The 14,508-nt window shown below is 43.0% G+C and overlaps 1 protein-coding gene across 4 annotated transcripts in view; it reads right to left on the minus strand.

Moving 5' to 3' along the window:
• The window catches only part of ANO5 (anoctamin 5), an 81,682-nt gene that overhangs the window by 29,998 nt on the left and 37,176 nt on the right, over positions 1-14,508 (minus strand). For all 4 annotated transcript variants that reach the window (XM_077322020.1, XM_077322018.1, XM_077322019.1 and 1 more), the window contains 4 exons: positions 8,341-8,454; positions 5,592-5,660; positions 1,999-2,283; positions 868-981 (listed from right to left, as the gene is read on the minus strand). In XM_077322020.1, the coding sequence (XP_077178135.1) occupies positions 868-981; positions 1,999-2,283; positions 5,592-5,660; positions 8,341-8,454 (582 nt within the window). The remainder of the gene's footprint in view (positions 1-867; positions 982-1,998; positions 2,284-5,591; positions 5,661-8,340; positions 8,455-14,508) is intronic.

A 14,508-nucleotide genomic window follows, 5' to 3' on the forward strand; every position in this document is an offset into this window, starting at 1 on the left:
CAACATTCCCTTTCTTCTCTCCAAATAAATACTAGGAGTGTCATTTTCAATTTCACTGTGTATACAGCAGAATGGAGGAAGTTGGCAATATTCAGACTATGAATTTATTCTATATGAAATGAAACCTAAATGGAACCTATATGTGAAAAAAGGGGGAGAAATCAAATTCTTACTCAAACAGCATGATAAAAATGAAGACAAAATAATGAAGATTCTCATTCTAATTCTCAGAGAATAGCTAACAAAAAACATCAGCCAGACCGTTTATACACTGGAGGTTTCATGCCAGGCTGCAGGCTGGAGTTTTAGTCGTAGCAGGTTGCCCCACCTCTTCCTGCACCCACATGGGGGAGCATTTGGCCCGGTGCGCCTGCATGTGTTCCTGCATGGGAGCTGGGGCAGTGAAGTTCCCAATGCGTAAACGGTCCTATAAGCTCAATATACCAGAATTAAAACTATATTTTCCAAATGTAGTCTTTGGAATGAATTACGGTATATACCCTGGCAGTTTTGAACAAAAAAGATAAAATAACAAAATCCAAAAATGTGCTTCAATGAAATTCTCACCATCTACCACCAGATGGCAGTGCATCATCTCAGTTTAACAGCACATCTGAAATTTGCCTTCCCCCCTTCTTATCCTCCCTAGAGGTTTGCACAGGTGTTGCCATAGCTCAGCTAAATTCCTCCACATACATATGTCATCAGCAATTTCCACAGTAACAGTCACTATTACAAAAGATTACAGATATTATTTGCATATCAACTACAAGGCAGAATAGATCATGGTCTTAGTCAAAACATGTAGCTTTCAAAAACAAAGACATACAAGGTGACAAAGCAAAGAATGACACCGTAAACACTTACATCATGGAGTGGGTAAGCAGCACTGTAGGTGCCATTGTTTAGCAGTCTTTTAATCCCAAACTTCTTCTTCCCTTCTTCTGTTCCATAAGGACACCTTGATAAGATATAGTAAACCTAAAAGCCCCAGAGTTTAATATTAATACTTCATACTTGCATGGATGCTGAACAGCAGATTCTAGTTCTCCTAACTTGTCTTGCTCTGATTCAATGAAGAATAACTGAGCTATTTAAAACCAAATTCCCAATGTAATTACTTGCTGGGCAGTGAAAGTAAAGGACTAAATACATTCATTACCTCCATGTCCCACTATGTATTTATTGTACAGCAGAATAATACACATGAAGCATATAATGTATGCAGACAGATTGGCCAATCCCGCCCCCCCCAGTGGGCATGTTAGCTTCCTTGCACACAACCTTGGCACTGAATCAGAGAAGAGAACCACACATATGGCAGCCAATTGTACAAATGATCCCCTAATATCGACACATATGCATGTGGAAGCTAGCGGGACCTTGGATTTTGAACTTTACGATACCTAAGATAATTGATGCTGGCATTCTTCTGCCATTATATTATAAACTCAGGACTGTTAACAGTGCCAACACTGACAGATGGGAGTTGCTTAGTCTCACACCAGCAGTGGGCCTGTGTTGCTGAGATCCTCCTCTGTTTAAATCCAAGAGCTATAAATCCATTCCCAAGGTGCAAGTATTTGTGAGAGGAAAAGAAGAAGCTGTTTCTCAGAGCCAGAGTCTTGTCTGATATCCTGGGAAATTTGTTAAATCTGTGCTTATAAATATTTAATCTTGCCACTTATTCATGGCCATGTTTTACCCCATTTCTGCTTGTGTACTAGAAAGATCTAGTTAGGACTGGCCACATTTCACAAAGAAGCTTGCATTTGTTCCAAGTTCATGGGCAATTTTCTATACTGTACTGTGTGTTAACTGAGCCACCTACCTCATGATTCTGATCTTTTTTCTACATAAACCCGGGGTGTTTTTCTCATAATACAAGACTTGGTGTTGGTGCAGAATTGCAAAGGAAATGTAATGCTGTGCCATTTTTATAATGGGTGGATTACACATGGGGTCTTTTAGCCAGAACTGAAGGGCACAAGTACTCACAATTCTGTTTCTAACTGATGGGGAGAAAAATGTCTGCTCATCATGAATGAGGTAGAGTTCCTGCCTTTCCTTGCTGAATGGGGCTGTGAAGTAGTCTGTTTCTGGGTGCATCACGTTCTCGGGCAGCCTGAATGGCCGAGTTATGCAGTCGAGGGGGTTCTCTACAGCACACGTAATATCATTTTCCTTTATGGGCGCTTTGATGTTCAGTACTTCCGCATATGTAGTCAGGACCTCCCATGGTGCATGAACCTTCACAAAGTAAGTTTTGCCATTTTCAGATTCCTACAAGTGAAGAAATAATCCCTGATGTTAAACTAATATCCACAATAAAAGGCATAACATTTGAAGAAGATGCATATCTGTGTTTTTGTACACCTTAAGAATGTAAGCTGGAGAACCTGACCAAGAAGCATCTGATACATGTGTATATAACCCCAGTACACACATTACAGAGAATGCACATCCAATCTGTGTAGTATACACTTGATTATTTTCTAAGTGTGTTAAGCAATTCTCATATTATAGTTAACACATGTACAATTAAATATGTGACACAAACTCCATGTTTATTCAGGTACTGGTCCATGGATACTTTGTAAAGTGAACACATGTTGCGTCTTTCTTACTAACTGATGTCCATATTTAGAGTCAAGATGTACAGGTATGAATAGGGCTAACCTGTAAAAGGTGAACAGGGCTAAATGCATGAACAGGGCTAACATGTACACACCTTGAATAAAAATGTGGGCTCTACAAACATTATAAAGCAGAATATATGGTGAACCCATGCAATGGATGAACACATAAATACATGCTGCTGCCTTCTAGTCAGTCAGACAATTGATTGGCAGCAGTTCTTCAGGGACTCAGTTGGAGGTCTTCCATGTCACCTATTACCTAATCCTTTTATCTGGAATCACCAGTGATTGAACCAGGGACTTCTGTATGCAAAGCAGATTATGTTATCACTAAGCCATGGCTCCTCTCTACAGCTATAGGCTCTAATCCAAGTTAGCCAAGATACCGAAATGTCAACTAACCTGTGCCATTCATTATATTGGAACTTGTGACTATCTTTCTCTGTGCTGAGACCATTGTGAGAGTACAATCATGACCCAGAATTGAAAGGAAAACTATAGGTCCTAATGTTCCATACTTATCGCCTGTCCTCTAAGACTTGAGTTAAGCTGTAAGGAATACATCATGAGAACTAGGTCCTGGGACTACTTCCTTTTGAATGCATCTCCATTCTGCAAATGAGTTCATTGTCAGTGATTTTGGACCCTCTCCTTATCACAACTGAAAACAATCACTCCCAGGTTCCTGGTGGAGTGGGCCACTGATAGCTGCACTCCATCCTGGTTGGGTAGGCATGCTTCCTCACTTGGGCCTTTCCTGCCCAGCCACAGGATTTGCGTCTTTGAAGGTTTAAGCTTCAGATGACTCTGCTTAAGCCATCCCATCACTGCTTCCAGGCAGCTGGCTAATGTTTCAGGGGGAGTGTCAGGGCGGCCATCCATCAGGAGGAAGAGCTGAGTGTCATCGGCATATTGTTGGCAACCCACCCCAAACCTCCACACCAGTTGGGCAAGAGGGCGCATAAAGATGTTAAATAGTATTGGAGAGAGAACTGCCCCCTGGGGGACTCTGCAAGCCAGTTGGTGGCGGCTTGATGAGTTCTCTCCTAATGCTACCCTCTGTCTGCGATTCCAGGGAAAGGAGATCAGCCAGTGAAGGACAGTCCCTCTGATCCCGGCATCGGCGAGGCGGTGAGCTAAAAGCTCATGATTGACTGTGTTGAACGCTGCTGAGAGATCTAATAATATAAGCAACACAGACCTGCCCCAATCCAGCTGGCGATAGAGGTTGTCCGTCAGGGCAACTAGTGCTGTTTCTACCCCATGTATTTCTTCTGCAAACCCTTCTTGACACCTCTTCTGCAACGACAACTACCACTTAACTCTCTGTGGGGCTTGTTGGTCCTTTATAAAATTTACATCCCAATGATGTAAAGGATCAGGACTGCAGCCTCTGAACATGAGCCAGTAAAAAGCCCTGCAATTCTAAACCCCTGATAGTAGGCACACCTGGGATTAGGAGACTTCTTAGGCTTGCAGTTCCTTACCATGGTTGTTTTGACTGCTTCCCAAGTCAAGGCAGTACCACTATCTACAGCACAATAGTGTGGCTATGCAATTTCCTTATCTCAGGCCTCCCTAAGGATTATTATGCCTAAGGGTGCCTAATAGGAACATTAATGCAGAATCTCACAGTGTTATTCATGCAGCCTTCCATGATAAGATGCTGGTTTCACACTGGGTGTCACTGATCCTAGTCTTACATTCTGGCTACTATACCAATGGCTTAGGTTTCCCTCCTTCCCTTCCCCTGGCAGTCTTTCCATGGGAGAAAAGTCAGATCAAGTGGCAAAAGTCATGTGTTAGTAAATCAGATGAATTGTGTGGTATCTATTTCTGGCCCCAACCAAGTTATACAAGTTGAGTGAAGGTTGGCTGGTACGAGGCCAGATTTGGTGGAAGGAAGACGCGACTCAGCATTGGCTTAAAAATGGCCACAGCTTTTAATCAAACAACCTCCCACGGAGGGTTGGCGCTACACCAGGTGAATGAGCCTTACCTAGGCAGTCCGCTGACTGCCCCACCCACACAACCCGATAAGAAGTCCATCAATGTTCCCCGCTGGGAATACGGACTTCCAATCAGGTTTCTAATCATGGGAGATAACTCATATGGAGGGCCAAAGGGCGCAAACCTCCTTGACTACCTCCAGAGTCATCTGGTCAATTAATGAGCCACTCTCGCCGCCCCGCCGGGTCAGCTGGTCACTCATTAGAACCACCTCGTTAAGGAGGTCCCAACCCCTGAGGGGAGTCCGATCGCATACCGGCTCCCCCAATAGGCTCATTCTCCTGTGTTCCAAACGCTGTGACTAAAACATTGCAATCAAAACATAAACAATTAAACCATACAACATAATGGGTGGGAGGGTGGGATTGCTCGCCCGCACTCCAGACAGAGGCAGGGAAGCAACGGCCAACGTCCTCCCGGGGCGTTTAAACCCCCGCCCGAGGCTCGCGCGCCTGCCGCCGCCGCGCCCCGCGCCCGAGCCCCGCACGAGGAATGCCGAGCCGGCGCTTCCCCACTCGCCCTCCCCCAGCCAACCAGCGGCACCGGTAAGTCCCTGCCGCTTCATTGTTGCTGGGCCCAGCTAAATTGTATGGTATTGCATAATCGAATAGTGAATTGTGCAATTTATATAGGAACAAGTTGACTGAAAACAGCCTGAAATAACTCTGCCCATTGTCTTTTATTGAAAGAAATCACAACTTGAAGGCCGGTAATACTATTGTGGTTGCCAAGCAATAGCTGCAGAGGACATTAATTTTTTAAAGCTACAGATGCTGCTTTGGGGAGGAGGGTTAAACCCCAATATTTTGCATTTCCAATTTCTCTGCAAACTTCTGGTCTATGCATGGTCCTGATCTCCATATTTAAGTATACACACATGGGGCCAGATTGAGAATTAAATATACTGATATAGTTTAAATATAATCCACATTGCTACTTTACCTTTTTGTCTTCAGTTTCTAGTTCCAGACCTGCCTTTTCTAGATTGTTTTCAAATTCTCGTCTCCTTTCCTAAAACAAGGCAGAACATGCAGGTTAGTCCATTATGACAAGAAAGTGTAGGGAGTCACATACAATCTTTAGATTGATTGATTTATTTCTATTTCTAGGCTGCCCCTCTCCAAAAAGCCTTTGGGATGGATCCTGTGACTGTACCAAGAATAGCTAAAACTTCAATTCCCCCAATAAACCCCATATTCAAAAAGTGACATATATAGCACTCATGGTGCTGTGCTATAGGATTACTGTTTATTAGCACCCATACTCTTTGACTGATATTCACCAAGGGTTCAAATTCATTCAAGATAAAAGTAGATCTCCATTTCAAAGTCCAGTTTAAGAATATATTCAAAACACAGACCTGTAGTTAAAGTTAATTATTCTGCTGAATGATGAATACATGTTATCTAAAAAGATATGTCACTAACATAAATATGAGGTCACTTTCTGATAACAACGCTATCTGTTGCAAACATTACAGTAATAAATAAAGGAGTGATCTTTAAAAGATAGCATTCAATAGCAGGCGTTCTCATGGAATGCTCTTGTTCTGCTAAGTCTTTTTCTTTCCAGATGTCTCCTTCATCTGAGATTGTGAAGGGTATTTTGATTCTGTGGTTATTTTAAAGCTTTCCAGTTTTCTTAAATGGTGGTGCAGTCCATATAGCGGAGAGAAAACTCACACCACTGGGTTATTTTGAGCTGATACTTACTGCCACTTCACTTTTGCATTAAAAGCAACATCAGACTAGGAGCATCATGAAAGTATGTTCTCTTTGTGGACATGACACTAGTGAAAATGATGTGTGCAACACGGACAGATTCCAAACATTTATTTGTTTGTAACTTGTCAGATTATAATAACAGAAGATAACAGAAAACTCAAGTGACTTGGGCTCTTAGGCTTGGGTCACAGTATAATTCTCCCTGGCCTCCTCTTGTGCTCTGTTAGAAGTAACCCTTGAAAAGCATTCAGAAGTTACAGCTAGTACAGAATGATGTTGAAGGCCTGTTGGCTGGAGCCAGCGACTGGGAAAATGAGACCCCAATACTCCTGAAATTGCACTGGCTACCAATCTGCTTGCAAGCCCAAAATCGAGGTGTTGGTTTTGACCTCTTAGAAGCTTAGCAGATTATAGTACAAACAAGATCAACATCCCATGATGTGTCAAAATTGGCCCTTCAAGCAATAACATCCCACACTGAACAAGCTCTTTGTTTTTCAAGACCAAGGGCATTTACGTAGTTAATTTTTAAAATGCTGCATTGCTCAGCTAAGAGCACTGAAATGCAAACCTCTGAGCTAACATCTATTTCAATTATTTATTTGGTCTTGTGTTATAAACATTTGTGTTTTATTTAATATGTAAGTATTAGCTGTATTTTTGTTATGAATATTAAGGCATTTAATTAGTATAATATTTAGGAAAAACAAAGCACAACATATTCTAAAATGCATCAGATGCTGTCTTCCTTTCCCAAGAATACTTTCATTCTGAACTTATACAACTTTGCCAAGTCATTGTGTTAGAGGAAGGGGGAAACACAAGGCTTCCCAGTGATTACCGTACAACATCAATCTGTTCGCGCAGTTTATTCCTAGTTAATGAAATAACAAGGCCAGGCTGTATGCCAATGAAATAAAACCTGTTGTGAAATCATACACTGTTAGAATCCATGGTCATAATTCTTAATATAGGGGTGTTCTAGGTAATAAGTGGCCCAGTTCAACAAAATAACTCACACACATATTCTAAAACAACAACAACAAGCCCCTCCCAAACTTTCTACAGAACAAAGCACAATTCAGATATGAAATCTTCACTCTCATTTGATTTTCAGTGGCAGTTCCTCATGTCCTTTGACAGCTTTGAAAAGCCATGCTGGAACTAGTACAAACTGGGACACAATAACATTTCCCTTGGCATCAAAAATTGAAAGAAATATGCCTTTTCATTCATGTCCATCAGAAAGGAAGAACAACTAAATTAAAATGTTCATAGAAGGAAAAGATGCTGAAGGACTGACAACGAGGGAGCCACTCCAACCTAGGTGAAAGTTCTGCAGTGAAAAATTGTGAATGCAGAAAATCCCATGGCCTTCCCCATCAAGCTTGTTTCCAGGATGGAAATCTTACACAAGTTTAAGTCTATGATGTAATTAAATCTTTACTTGAATAACATGGAATTCAGCTTTCAGAAATCAAGAGAAGCTGCAGCCAGCAATTGTAAATTAATCTTTTTAGTAGCTTCATATTGGTGTGGAATATTCACACTACCTGTATTTACAAGGCAACAAAAACAATGATTAGGGTAGTAACCAAATACACAAAATGCTTTTCAGGACTGCAGTCAAAATGATGCATTCACCAATGGGAAAAAGGATTTGCCTAGTATCCCCTTGTTAATAAGATCAAACATTACTACTCCAAGACATCTTGGTCCTCTGAATGTTTCTTTAGTTCAAAAGTTGCAGTATAACAACTCAGCACACTTATTTTGAAACAAAGAGAACTTTATAGAGACAGTATTCATTAAAACTGAACTATTAGCATTTCCAGTTAAAGGTGCAACATTTTGGGTGCACAACAATATGTACTATAAGAACTGGGTTTTCGAGACAAACTGTTCTTGTCACAGATGTTACTTAAATTGCCCATTTAAAAGTATTCAGGGGAGAAAAAAAGCCTTACCACTTTCTTCTCCCCTTCCTTATTTGGATCATCTACATAAGACAGTACAAAGTCTATTTGCCGGATACCATCTCTGAAGAAAATAGAGTCTTTGCTTTGATGTCGCTTGTCAATCTGTAGAGAAGACAATACACAGTATTTACATCTGTAGCTGCTTATATGCAAGGCTGGAAAACAGCCTTGTTTTCATTTGTTTAAGACATTCAATCTTCTAGTTTCCTATGTGCTCCGTGGTGATAGTGAAGCTCAAAGACCAGGTCCCTTGATTTATAAATAATAGGCAAAAAATCCAATAATTCATGGACATTATTTTAGTTTTGTGATATATTATTGTATGTAGTCCCAAGGTACAGTAGCTGTTATTGCACTTGCTCATCAAGCATAGCCTGGTCACCTTCTTTCCATCTCATAAGCACACACCATGGACTGCCCCCCCCCCGCCCCAGCATTCACAAACAAGTGTGCCAGCCTTTCTCAATGGCCACTCTCTCTCGCTCTCACCCACAAACACACCACTGCTGCTATCAACTCATTCTTCCACACCTCTGTTGTTCAAGAAAACAACTCAAGAATGTTACAGGTAAGACTGACATAGACAAAAAATACATCACAAATGTTACACACAAGACATGTTAGTAGAACAGTGACAAAGGACTGCTGTTTTTAAAAGCCTTTTTCTTTTTGCCTAAATGCCTACTTTTAGAAGCCATTGCAAACATTGCTGACGTAATGTTCTCATCCCAGTCTAATTTTGTAAAATAATACCGTTCTATATTTTTAAATAATGATACATGGAAAAGCAGGAAGCACAGCAGCAGCTCTGAAAGTAAACACAATATATTCCCCCTTTCGTGGGAAAGTTTAGAAAAGCAACATATGTGCAGATTGTGAGTGAACATAATTTTGCACTTGGCTAAAGGCTTTTCAGACTTTGGAAATGGTGCCTTTTGGTTACTTTTTTATTTCACACATTTAATAGGAAACTATTAACAATAATAATCTCCCTGCTTCTTTGTAATCGGCTCGGTCTTATTGAACTTATTCAGCATAAGCTCAGGGTATTTCCAAGAGTTTGCCAAACAAACATCCAAACAATATGGCTTTGGAAAGGCTGTCTGCCATCATTCTCCAAATTAGAACACAAAGGGGGAAAAGGAATATCTGGCAGCGAGGAATGCTCTCACTAGATTTCCAAGCTACCATAGATACTCCCAAGCATGTTTAGAAATGTTCTTTGCCACAGGGAAGACTGAAAATTGTATTTTTCATTTCTTCAATAACAGATCTTGGCTGATCTTTCAATCTTGCTGGATACCTGTTTGAACTTGCCTGGGGCTTCCAAGTATGTTTAGAAGTGTTCTTTGCCATAGAGAAGATTGAAAACTGTATTTTTCATTTTTTTCAATAATAGATCCTGGAAGATTGGAAAACTACTGATGCCTTTGCAACACCATGCCTTCTCCTTCTACAAGGGGAAGTCTGGGAGAAGTGCCAGGTTAAGACTATTACAAAACTTGGAGCAGATTCTGAACAGAGACCAAACTTCCCACAGAATTTTGGGCTGTGTTCATAATTATCTCTAAGAGGAAAGAGACTCCAGAGTTTGCAATCTACACAAAACTGAATTTCCCAACTGATTTTGGTGGGTTCAAAACACTTTTGTAGAAGATGTCTGGTTATTCCTGTTTCAGGACTAATTTTTGTTGCTGCAGGATCATGTTGTGCTCTATATCTTCTTGTATCTCTACCCACTTTTAATCTTGCTGTATACTTACTTAAACACTTGTGTTTTTTTTTTTACTGGAACAACTCATAAATGTTTTCAGTAACTAATCTGAAAGTAGATTCAGTGGGTAGCCATTTTTGGAGCAGATTCTGAACACAGACCAAACTTCCCACAGAATTTTGGGCTGAAACAACAGAACAAAGTTAGAGTCTACTGGCATCTTTATTTATTTATATTTTTATACCACCCTTCCCTACGGCTCTGGATGGTTTACATAAAAGTGTTAAATAAACACTGATCAGGCCCATTTGCAACATGGTATCCACATAATTGCACAACTTGGTGTAGTGGTTAAGAGGGGCAGCCTCTAATCTGGGGAGCTGGGTTTGATTCCCCACGCCTCTACATGCAGCCAGAGTGACTGGTCACAGTTCTCCTAGGACTGTTCTTGCTGAGCAGTTCTGGCAGAGCTCTCTGAGCCCCACCTATCTCACAGGGTATGTGTTATGGAGAGAGGAGTGGAAGGCAACTATAATTTGCTTTGGAACTCATTCAGGTAGTGAAAAGCAGGATATAAAAACCAACACTTCTCCTTTTTGCAACTTGATACTTGCATGACTTTTTGAGAATTACGGTGCAATGTTAAATGGATTTACACCCTTCTAGATTATAAGTACATTAGAATTAAAACCCATTGTAGCCAATACAACGGGCGCTAGCATGGGTGGAGTTGGAGAAATAGCAAAGAGAGAGAGAGGTGGAAAGAAAGAGAGTGAATAAGAAAGAGAGAGAGAGAGATGATAGAAAAAGAGAAAGGGAGAGATATAAGAAAAGAGAGGGAAAAGAGTGTGAGAACAAGAAGTATAGGTAGAAGGAAAGAAAGTTAAAGAGAGAGAGAGAGAGACAGACAGACAGACAGACGGACAGACAGAGAAGAACAGAAACAAAAATAGAGAGAAAATGAGGGAGAAGAAGATAGAAATATAGAAGGAGAGATGCAGAAAGAGGTAGGAAAGAGAGAGAGAAAGAGGAGAGAGAAATGGGGAAGGGCTGGCATGGAGTCTCCCAGGCTGGCCGGGGTTTTCTGCATCCAGCAAGCCTGGGAGAGGTGGTGGCAGACAGCTCTCCCGGGTGCTCTTCCCAGCCCATGGGGGAGTGGAGGCAGCCCTCCCCCCACACTCACGTACAGGCTGGGAAGCATTCCTGCAGCATGTAGTGGAATGAAGCCAGCCCTCCCCACCCTGCACTCCCACAGGGGGCGGGAAGGGCTCCAGCAGCCTCTGCCCCTCGTCCTTCTCCCCCATGGGTGGCAAACAGGGCTAGGTAGACCCAGCTCCCCCTCCCAGTTCCTGGGAACCTCAAAGAAGCCCACCTCCATCCCCAGCAACATCCAAACGCTAAATAAGTGGTGTTACTGGGTTTGTGGGGGGGAAAGCCTGGGGGGGGGGCTGGGCCAATCAGGAGTCACACAGCTGGCCCCTGGGACCAGAAGTAGAGTCCGGACTGGCCCTGGACAGTCTCCACCCAAGAGACTGTTTCCCAAATATTAGGTGAGCAAATTGTTAAATATATAGAAGGCTAATACCATGCTTAGGATCCCACTATTATCTAAGTAAAAAAACAAAACAAAAAAAACTGGTTACAAGATTTCCTGCCAGTAATCATTTTAAAATTATCACTGTATACCATATCTGTCTTAATTCATGATTTTAAAATGGGATTTTTGTTCTTTTGGGGACTTTTTAAGAGGCAGACCAATAAACATCAGAAATTCATTACTTTTTTCTGTTTAAATTGTCTACTTTTATTTAATTCACTCATATCCCACTTTTCTATCCAGTGGGAACCCAAGAGAAAGTGAAGAGATGCCTGCAGAAGAGACCCAAAATATGAAATATATGAATAATCAATACAAATAACAAATTAATTATGCTTCTTATGTGTAATCATGATTCTTTAACATTCTCAACAGAGTTCTTCTCAGTAGTGTTCATAACTTAAAAGGTAAATGGTGACTGCTTCTTATTTTATTTCACTTTGGTCAAAATGGGGTATATCATATTATATCATATTTATTTTTTACTAGGGGCAAAGCCCGTTGTCTCCAAGAATACAACGGGCGCTAGAGCTTGGCAGTGGGAAAAGGAAGGGGAGGAGTTGTCCAGTCTGTAAGGGCATGGGGTTGTCATGTGTGTTGTGTGGGAGGTTGTGGTGGCATGGTGGCAAATGAGGCCATGGGTGTGGAGATATGGGTGTCAAGAACCTGTGGTGTGGAATGTTTGTTGAGTGTGGGAGAGGACTGACCTTTGGGAATTGTGGCATAGTGGTTACAGATGAGCTTCCCAGAGCCATGTCTTCAGATATGTGAAGGGAAAATCAGACTGGAGACTCTTCTTAGGGGAAGATTACATGGCAACCAATTCCCCCCAGTCCTGCATCATTTCCCTTCTTGTGTGAATTAGGCCACAGAAACCGAAATGCCCCTCTGCCCTAATACACATAGGGTAGTCACAGTACACAGGTGTCCACCCTGTTCCTTCTGTCTCCCATATTTGCACTGTTGGTAAAATGTTATGTGCCCACATGCTTCTTTCATGGTTGCTCCTTAGAAGAACGGATTTTTGTACCCTATTGCTTACTACCCAAAGGAGTCTCAAAGCGGTTTACAAACACCTTTTCAATTTGTCTCTCCACAATAGTCAACCTGTGAGGTATGTGGGGTTGTGAGAGATCTGAGAGAACTGGGAATGGGCCGCAGTGACCCAGCAGGCCTCAGCATTTTCCAATCGTCTTCCCCTTCTCTCCCCATAGCAGACTCCCCATGAGGGAGGATGGGTAGCGAGCCTCACAGGGAAGCTGGCAACCCTAAGAGGAAGACTGTCTGTGCACAGCAGTCTTGACCTTAGTAAGGTTTTTAATACTGTTTTTTTATTTGCCAGGCCAAGGTTATTTGCCAGTTACTATTTCAGTTACGATGTGTCTCCAGACATTTACTTGTTGTCTATTTAGTTTCAGGCTGTAAATATTTATTTAGATCTTCCTGCACTTTCCAGACTCACAGGACTGATGCTGGTCTGCCTGTCTGCGCCCCAGAATACAAACAGTTGCTGGTAAGGGCTGGCCATAACCCATAGGCCAGGAGGGACACTCCTGCACCACTCCCTACCAACTGCAGGCAGAAATGGCTCATTTGAAGGCTGGACTCTGAGGCATTGTACGATTTTGAAGTCCCACCTCAAAACCTCCAGGAATATTTCCAACCCAGGGGTAGCCAACCTCCAGGTGGGGCGTAGAGAGCTCCTAGAATTAGCTCCCCAGGCAGAAAGGGCTACTTTGGAGAGGGTTGTGGTAGAGAAGAAATATTTAAGGCTTCCCACACAGGTTGTTGTTGAATTAAAAGACTTGAGGCCTACTGCACAGGGTTGTTGTGCAGATGAAACAGGAGACAAAAGAGCCAGCTTTCTCTGCAGAATAACGCTGTGCAGTGGCCTCAAATCTGCAGAGTTGCAAAGAAGAAAGACACACGGCTTGGCTGTGTCTAACCCCCGGGCCAGAGCATTATTTTAAGTGAGAAGGGGCTTTTCTGTAGCCTCCCTGTCAGGCAACTGTTTGGCAGAAGGGGAAAGCCCCCCCCCTCAAAAGGAAGGCCCTCAGTCTCCCCTGCATTGCTCTTGGAAATGCCTTTCTCTCTTCAGTCAGGGCCTATCAGAGGCTCCTTCCCAGAAGGCCTGAAGGGAGGGAGTGCACTCTGCAGCCTCCTGCCAGCTCTGTCAGGGCTCTGAGGCAATTTACAGTTGGACATGGCAGTTAGGACAGCCTTGGGGCGAAAAGGGCTGGCGCAGCCTCTGTTCTCATCCCCCTTGGCAGCCCCACTGACCTCCTCTCCCTTTGGTGGTCAGGAGCAGACTGGCAGCCAGACTGGGCTGGGTGAATGGAATTTTGGTCTGTCCTGGTGAGGGGCCAATAGGAAGGCACTTTGCGCGCCTCACCATTGGCTACTTGGCCCTGGATGGACACTCGGAGGGCCCAATCAGGAGCCGCTTCGCGGCTCCTGATTGGGCCCTCTGAGTTTTTATCCTGGACAGGGCCCGCCCTAACTCCTCCCCAGGTGGCCTTACTCTTTTATTTAATAGGACCCTGTCCTATTTAAAGATGTTTAATGTTCTTGCTCAGAGAAGAAAGGTATTTGAGAATAGCTTTGTACCAGACTGCATTCTGGCAAGAAGTCTGTTGAGAACATTAAAGCAGTGGTCCCCAACCCCCGGTCCGAGGACCGGTACTGGTCCATGGATCAGTCGGTACCGGGCCGCGGCTCCTCCTCATCCTCCTCCCCAGCTGCTGCTTCGGGGGCTGCCCTGCCACTCTGCCACCGGCTCACCTTTGGTGCTCTCTGGCGGCCGCCATGGCTGGGGCTCCCCCTCAGCATGGCACTACGCAGCTGC

The sequence above is a fragment of the Paroedura picta genome, chromosome 2 (assembly GCF_049243985.1).
Source record: "Paroedura picta isolate Pp20150507F chromosome 2, Ppicta_v3.0, whole genome shotgun sequence".
NCBI classification, from domain to species: domain Eukaryota; kingdom Metazoa; phylum Chordata; class Lepidosauria; order Squamata; family Gekkonidae; genus Paroedura; species Paroedura picta.